Here is an 8,835-nt window from a genome sequence, read left to right on the forward strand (position 1 = left end):
AACTTAATAATCAGACGCATCGCAAGTATAAGGTATCGCGTAACGTCAGTTCACACATTATATTATCTCACATGAGCAAAAAGATTATAATAAATAAAAAAATATCAGGTAAGTTGTAGAAATAAACATCGATAAATAATCAGACTCACCGCAAACCAATACTGGAAATTATAACCTTTCGAAATCATAAACAAAGATGATAAATATACAAAGATATAACGGTCATTCAAGTGATTCGATGAATTATGTCGCAATCGTAAAGCGTGGGATTAGCTCCTATGCGAGTGTACGGTATTAAATTAGTGGAAGATATGGATGAAACTTCGTTGAAACATTCAAAAATCTGTAATAGCGAGATGTTAGATAGGATAAATCAACATTAAAGTTCAATCTGTAAATTGAAAATTAAAAATTAAAATAATATCACGCTAATGTTAAAATAAACAAAAATAAAAAGTTAAAAAGATAAGAATGTGTAATAATTGAAAAGAATATTTTAATCACAGAGATCTATTATATAAGGCTTTAATATATTAAAATCTTATTTTTGTACTTACTAGAATATCCTAAAATTTTTATAAAAGACATCGAGATAATATTTATATACAATTTTAATATTTCAACTTTTCAATATATCTTAATTTTAAAATTTAAATTATCTTATTTTATTTTTCTTGAGAAATATACCTTTCTTCGCATAATACATATAAATTACTGCTTAGCAACCATTTTACGAAGTACAGCATCATCGTATGGATATTTTCTCGACAGGCCTCTATTCGGTACATAATGAGTACCTTCGAATTTAGAAAAGTATTTTCCTACTTCCCCATTATTAATCCATTGTGGTCGACATATCGAAATAGCAACTGAAATTAAAAAAAGAATACACTTTATATATTTTACAATTAAAAAATCATACACTATTTGTGATTTATAAGAATACATACACTGTGCTATATAACATAACGTATTATTGTGGGTGAGAATAATGTAGTGGGGTTGATCCATGAAAAGTGATTTTCTGTAATTATGCGTAAGATTTGATTTTCTGCACTTATGCATGCAGATGTGAAGAACGCCATCATACCGATACAGATATGGGAACATAGAATTAATATAAAATGCATCATACATGGTCTTGGGTCGGCATCTGTAATGCCACCCAACTATTACGCCTATATGATTCTGATTGTGCCTCACAATCATACCAACCGCGTATTTAATATTCCTTTTCCTCTTTTTTGGCGGTGGCATTGCGTTTTCATATGACACCTGTGAAAAATATAATAGCATAGAATTTATATTATTATATTATTATATAAATGTTAGTATAAATTATACAATGTATTGTAAACTACCTTTATTTTATCTGAAATTTCTACGGGTGCATTCGTTATTATTTTAACAACAGTCTCTAACTCTTCGAAATCTACCGAAATATTGGGAGGCATTAAAATACTGTGCATGAATTGAACGTAATGGTCAAATAATTCTTTCGTCACCTAAAAAAAAAAAAAAAAAAAAAAAAAAAGTAAATAAAATTTTGATTACAGACAAAAAAAAATACAGATTATTTTTATTCATTGCTTATAAAGTACTATATTGGCTCATTGATTTAAGACATATTCTATAAGGGTTACTGTTTTATTTATTAACTATTGTTAAAATTAATAAAGACTACAAATTAAATTTGCCAACCATTATAGAATCTTTCTTTTTACGATTAGTCTCTAAATAATTCCACTCTTCTATTCCAATCCATTTGACTATGTTCGACGGATAAAATTTAGAGCACACGTCGGTCACATAAAGAGCCATTGCAACTGAATCTTCTGGATCACTGAAAACAATAAAAAAAAATTTATATACATAAATATACGTATATAAAATATTATAATATAAAAATATTATATATTTAAACATTGGCAATAAATTGCAATTAAAAGTTTGTGTATACATGTTTTTTCACTGAGCAACAAAGTGCATTTAAAAAGAGATTTAACAGTAAAAAATGTTGCTTGTAAAAAATGAAAGAAGAGTATGTTATATTTTTCAAATGAGACTACATAATTTTTTTTACATAAATTAATTTTGTCATTCTGCATATAATCGTTTCGTTATGCAGTATATAAAGAGATGTTAAGATAGAATTATAAAAAAAAGTTTATGTATTTTCAACATAACTAATAAATCTCCACTAAGTAAATCTCCACAACGATACAAATCAATTGGACAAAAGAAATTTATCAATAATAGACAACTTGAAAAAAAATTAAGTGTCCGTATATATTATTTATATTTGTTTATATCTCGATCATAACATTCATGTTTCGTACATTCGTGCATCAAAAATTATCTTCAAATAATTTCAAGAATCTGCCATTAAGCAGATAGTCTGAGACACCTTGCATTGTATTGTATAATATACAAAGGAGTATAAATTAGGAAAAAGATATCGGGCCATCTTTTGCTTGTAATACACAGTTTGTATCCTTTTTAAAATATACAATGACATTGTAGAGTACGAACGTACAAAAATAGATAACGTTATTGCAATGTAGCTAATAGAAGTATTTTTTTCTTATATTCGATTCTTCTTTTTCTCCTCCTCTCCTCTATATAATAATACATGACTTTGAGATTGTCCATCAGATTATGTATAATCAACGCCTTATTACCGGACTTACCTTTATTATCGTACCGCCCTTATATTTAGAGAAAATAACTTTAAAGCCAAAATTATATACTCACCAATTTAATTTCCAGATAGCAGCTATATATGGCGGTTTAAAAAATGGATCTAACTTGCAACATATGCCGAGTCTTCTCGCAACAACGTAATAAGTGATTGTTAATAAATATTTCCGAAAACAATTGTATCTGATCTATGACATGAATTACATTAGGAAAATATATTAAACATTTCTATAAGATAGCAGAAGCATAGCCATATTCGTAGACAGCACACAATATTTATAAAATATGTAGAAAATATTTATAATAATTATTTGAATATTTTATAAATATTTATCAAAATATTTTATAAATATTTTTGTGATCTTAGGTTTAATACATTCTAAAGATTTATCACAAATATTATAAATAATATTTATAAAAATATTTACAAAATATTACTATAGATATTCATTTTTTACTTACTTATAAATATTATATAAAATATTTAGTCTATATTTTAATAATATATTGAATAAATAATATTATTATTAATAAATTTAATAATATATTGTGTATACAAAATATGTATAAAATATTTATGAATATTTATCATAAATATTGTGTGCTGTTGTGGGATGATGTAACATAATGTACAATAACTTACTGTGTTAAAAAGTGAACCAGATGGATAATAGACTTTAATCTCATACAATAGTTGATCATATAGATAATGGTTGTCTAATTCCAAAAATATAAATTTTTCAATCGTATCCATAATTTGCATGCTTTCCGTTTCATCCCAAAAATTGCCGGTGTCGCTCCAAATGGACAAATCCTCATAATACGAGAAGATCGAGAAAAAAGAATGATTATCATAGGATATGAAAAGACGATTTAATATCTCTTGTATAATATTATTTATCCACATATTTATAAACGTATAGGACAATTGTGGTCGAATAAAGTACTGCGTCACAATTGTTAGCAGCTCTTCCAAAAACTGCTTTTCCTTTGGTTTACTAACATATCGTTTCACCATGTATTTTAAACGATATTGCTGTAAACATTGACAAAGTATATTAAAGTTATATTCATGTGACAAATCGTAATCGGATTGCCTAGAAAAATATTATCTCTTTACTACAATAATTACATTATATAATAATGTTAATAATAATTTATTGAATTTTACCGTAGTGGATCTTCAAAAATATTTCTGTACAATTCGCTCATAACAAAATAATAAATTACGGTATCCTTGGGTATAAAACGGATTAACGAAACCAATTCTTTTCTGTTAACTATTCGCAAATTATCGTTGGACATCAGGCATAGATAATAATATAGTTTCTTGACATATTTTAAACCTTTTTTTATCTCTTCTTTAAAATCAGATTTATGAAAAACTTGTTTTCGTTTGTCTAGGTTATACCGGTATTTTTCGTTCAAAGCAGGACATCTAAAATCAACATATAAAAAATACTTTAATTCTGTAAAATCGGTTACTAAATAATGTCTAATAAATATTAGAAATAAATTTCGAGCAATATTCTTTCAAAAATATATACGAATATTCTAATTACATTTCACAATTTTGGACAAATTAAAGAAATTGTATAAAGCATCGATTTTTGTATATAATAAAAAATTTATTGTAATCATTAAAATAAGAACTGAAAAGAAAGTTTAGAGATAACGTTCAATCTTTGCAATCTTTTAATAGAGATAATTTATTGCATATAACGTTTTCTATACAATTGTATATACAACCAAATAGAAAAAGGTTTTAAAGAAAACAGTTTACGGTTTTGTTTTAAATTCTAGAGGGAGATAATTATTAAGCAAAATCAAAGAGAAATTATTAAGTAAATTTTTTGAATAGATGAATAAGTTTTTTTTTTTTTTCTTTGTAAAGTGTTCTCATTTTGATGTATTTACATAAATAAATATTTATATATAATTATAATTATTATTGTAAATTTTTAAATTGTCAAAAATATAGAATACTGTAGCAAAATATTCTAATTTAATATTTCTTTATTTTTCATATTTTGAAAACAAATTCTGTTCGACCTCGACGAGATCGCCCGAACCTGAGATACTCTCAGACGAGAAGCGAGAAGCGAATGTAGCGCAAATCCGTAGATTCGCTGGAGGAACGAATTAAGATGATAAACTTACGTGATCGTAAATTCGATGAAAGTTTTTTTCTAATACACTGGGAGCGTGCGACGGAGCGTATTCCGCGATTACTTTCGAAAATCTCCGAATATGTCCTTCTAATTCCTGCCTTTTCCATATTTCGGAAATCTTGAAGAACTTCTCGCTAGAAGCTCTCGCGAGGTAGAAAATCTTGAAACGCGGACGCCGGAGATTTTTAGCGCGAGACAGAGAACATTCGCGATACGGTTAACTATCGTCGACTGTCGAACTCCCCATTTTCACACGCTCACAATATCTCAACAATGAAGAATAATCTTTAAGACACTAAAGAATTGATCGCCGAATATAAAAGCAATCGGGTGCGAGACGCTTCGTAACGAACTTGAGACGACTACGGCAAAAACGACACAAGCGAGAATAACGATAAGAGAGAAAATAATAACGATCGATGAATTTTGACCGGCTCGAATCGTCGTCGTAGGCAAACTAAAATCGATCGACTGCGGAAGCTCGCGCTTTACCGATGGCAATAACAAAGGTTTCTCGACGTCGATAGTTCGACAACTTGTTGTTTGTTACAGTTTCTCAGATCGGAGGGCAACGCACGCGAACACGCACCGATCACAGCTGAACGCGACGTTATTTACTCGCTCGTGTTTTGATATATACTAACGCGATTGCCGTTTAAATATCTTAAACGAAAAAGTGAAAACCGTTCTCGAATAGTAGCAATATATTCTAATTTAATATTTCTTTATTTTTCATATTAAAAACAAATTCCTTTTCTAATAACAAAATTATATTAAATTAGAAATTATAAAATATGAGAATTTATTTATAAAAAGAAATTTTTTATGATTTATATTTTTGAAAATTTTAAATAATTAATTTTAATAAATAATATATTGTGAAAATATACCTTTTATGTTTATAATTTGATTGTCCAAGTAGTAAAAAGGTAAAAAAGAGAGAATTTATATAGAATTTATAATCTATAAAGTTGCGGGTCAATGATGAGTTATTTTCATGCGATACAAATCTTTTATATTACGACGTGATTGAAGTTTGGAGCATTCTTGGAGCAAAAATTAAAAATTCACTTATAATAAGCATGCTTAGATCAAATGATATATACAATAATATACATATATATATATATATATATATATATATATATATATATATATATATAATAATAAAATTACAATAAAATAATTAATATTTTTAAGGTAAAAAATGACAATACAGTATGTAAATAACAAAATTCCATTTTTGTGCCGAAAAATACAAGATCGTGATATGTTTTAAGATTACCTATAATAAAAAATCTTATGTGTCAATCAAAGACCAGAATACTTCATTCTCCCATATCGTCAATATGTCAAAAGAATCAACGCAAGTAGTAAATCAATTTAATCTTCCTTCTATCCTTTTTTCATTAAAATTAATTAAATTTTCTTAGCCATAATTTAACTGAGTAATCGACGTTTGTATCATCTTCTTATCCCCTCCCTTACCTGAAACTCTCTTTTTCTACCAATGAAAGATAAACTTTCGATTCCATTCATCTTTTTTACATTTATCTTCTTTACACGACATACTTTTATTTATTTAATTTATTTTTATCTTAATAAAATATATATAATGGTAATTATCAATCAAAAATTAACATTATAATCATTCTCATGTCGTTCTAATTCTAATTGATGACCTCGATACCAATGTAACTCACAATTTAACGAAACAAATACATACACATACCTACATTCACATTAGGCGTTCAATAATCGATTTACTATCTAATATATTAATAAAATCATATATATATAAATTAAAAGAATATTTTATTCCATCAACTAATAAATAAACTCAGATTTTATTAATTAAATCTATTGTACTAATTCTCTATTATTCCTCTCTTATTCAAATAATCGTACTTTGGGGTCCTCTTTTATGTAAAAGACATTAGACTCTTTTATCAAAAAAAGGACTATCGAACAAAGAAAGCGACCCGAACGATCGTTTACCTGTTCTTTAAGCCGCACATTCATTCAATATGAGTCATACGTCGCGATCTGGGGATTATAAATAGTTGTTATGTCTTTTCTTTGACTCATCCTTCTCCAGGTCTAAACGTAACGATTCGTTTATAAATAATTTTGAACATAAAATGCAATAGATAGATAGTAATGAATTTACATATTTTATTTTGCTCGAATATTTCGATAAAAAAACGAAGCTTCCTCAGGTCATAATTCTCTTAACAAATTACATTTGTCATTTTCGAAAAATCTTAACGCACGCCACAATATTTCCATTCTTTTGGCACAAAATACAGAGAAACGAACCAGTAACGAATTTTTTGAACAAACGTGCGCGCGCATACGTCGAAAATGTCGTGACAGAATGCTTTCGAGCTTGATTTCTTAACAAATTATATTTTCGTACATTAAGTGATTTTAAAGAAAGTTACATGTGTATATTTTATGCACAAAACGCAAAGACAACCGCGAGGAGATTTCAAGCGCGTATATGGATATGATTTTGCTGTTCTTTAATTGTTTCATAATTTGTTTATTCCCTAAAAAAATTTTTTATCATAAATATATTATGTTATACATATATTTAATCATTTCTTGTAACCTTGCTTATGATTAGGAAATTTGAAACTTTTGCTCCAAACTGTTTTTAAATTATAATATCAGAAGCAAATTTAAAATGTCTGCAGTGAAGCAACAGAAGCCTTAGAATAAAAGCCCAGTCTTATTCTAGTAAATTTTTTTTTTTTTTTTTTTAAGATTATTAGAGTGATTTCTCTTTTTAATATGTGTCTTTAATACTTTTAATTTTGAATATTTAACGGTTTCTTTTTTGCTAAATACGAGTTCTTGCGCGTGTTCGAAAATGACCATGTGCTTTTCATATAATTGTCCGAAATTGTCGTATTGTTTAAACAATACTGTAATAATTCCGTTGACGAAAATAGATGATTAAGTAAAAAATTAATATTACAAAATTTATAAACAAAAAAAAATACCTTTGATAATATTTGCTTTCCCAAAACTTCTTATCTAATAGAGTCCGTTGAAATCTTTTACACGTGGAGGTAAAGCTTATAACATCTTTGATGCTGACGCTCTGATATCGCAAAATGTTAGCGATCACTTCATCAGGCAAACATTTTATCGTAATCATCATGGAAAGAATTTAGTAAAACACAGAAGAACTTCCAATTCAAGAATGTTTCAACAAATTATTATTAGTATGTGTTTTATATCACTAATTCCGTTTATACGTAGAGATGTGCGAGTGCCAGCGTACGAAGTTTATGTAGGAATGCATCTGAACACTAGTTCTTATGCTTCAAACTTTCAGACTGTAGATGCACTTGGAGTTACAAAAGCGTTTACTTCGAGCAACTTAAAGCGACTTACCAATCAAAGCCGAAAAACAAAAATTGTTCTACCTGATTGGCGGAGTGAGAATAGAAGAAGATAGCCTGTGAAGAAAGATTTCTAGACAAAATCACTTTTTATTGTTCTTTAAACTTATGGCCTTTACGTTTCTTCCAATGTTATATTCATTTCAATTTCAATTATTTTGGCTGAATCGTCGAAATAGATATTGGATTTCAATACCGGAAATTCTTTATTTCGCTTGATATTATTTAGATATATTTTTTGTCTTTCTACTTTGAAAAAGAATTTTGCAAAAACTTTACAGTATGTACTAGATTTTCTTTGGTTTTGTTCTGTTTTCTCGCCCTTACAATTTTCTTCATCCAGCTGATTCCCTCTCCCTTCTTTCCCAAAACTTGATTTATTCTTGTACTATTTCTTATTTCAACGATGCAATTTATTGCTAGATGCTCTAGCGTTTCGATTTCCCTTTGACATGTCCTACACAGAAAAAAAGTTTTTTTTTTTAGATTTAATATATCTATTTGTTTGACTTATATTTGTTTTGTTACAAAAACATAATTTTATACGAAAC

The 8,835-nt window shown here is 27.6% G+C and overlaps 2 protein-coding genes across 4 annotated transcripts; both read right to left on the reverse strand.

The window, feature by feature from the left end:
• Positions 1–229: 229 nt before the first annotated feature.
• LOC138934859 (uncharacterized) lies at positions 230–3,637 on the reverse strand. 3 transcript variants are annotated; one of them, XM_070298990.1, is made up of 7 exons: positions 3,344–3,637; positions 2,755–2,888; positions 1,702–1,843; positions 1,362–1,505; positions 951–1,275; positions 688–869; positions 230–343 (listed from the first exon to the last, which is right to left on the reverse strand). In XM_070298990.1, the coding sequence occupies exons 1-6, from the start codon at positions 3,605–3,607 to the stop codon at positions 712–714; spliced, it is 1,167 nt and encodes a 388-aa protein (XP_070155091.1). In that variant the 5' UTR covers positions 3,608–3,637; the 3' UTR covers positions 230–343; positions 688–711. The 3 variants fall into 3 exon arrangements, with proteins under 3 accessions (XP_070155091.1, XP_070155092.1, XP_070155093.1); XM_070298991.1 differs by having other exon boundaries at positions 230–391; XM_070298992.1 differs by lacking the exon at positions 1,362–1,505.
• On the reverse strand, positions 3,626–8,037 carry LOC138934907 (uncharacterized; the record flags this gene model as incomplete). Its single annotated transcript, XM_070299057.1, has 2 exons — positions 7,880–8,037; positions 3,626–3,797 (listed from the first exon to the last, which is right to left on the reverse strand). Coding segments are annotated over exons 1-2 (330 nt in total), but the record flags the coding sequence as incomplete, so codon positions are not given.
• Between the last annotated feature and the right edge of the window lie 798 nt (positions 8,038–8,835).

The sequence above is a fragment of the Polyergus mexicanus genome, unplaced genomic scaffold (assembly GCF_030449975.1).
Source record: "Polyergus mexicanus isolate NDT 795.1 unplaced genomic scaffold, iyPolMexi1.0 SCAF_7, whole genome shotgun sequence".
NCBI lineage: Eukaryota > Metazoa > Arthropoda > Insecta > Hymenoptera > Formicidae > Polyergus > Polyergus mexicanus.

Bases quoted from the DNA above. Each gene is read 5' to 3' on its own strand.
- LOC138934859 (XM_070298990.1), bottom strand. From the start codon at position 3,607: ATGTGGATAAATAATATTATACAAGAGATATTAAATCGTCTTTTCATA. The intron at 1,844-2,754 runs GTGAGTATATAA...TATTGTTTTCAG, and splicing joins GCTATCTGGAAATTAAATTG to TGATCCAGAAGATTCAGTTG. The intron at 1,506-1,701 runs GTTGGCAAATTT...TTTTTTTTTTAG, and splicing joins AAAAGAAAGATTCTATAATG to GTGACGAAAGAATTATTTGA.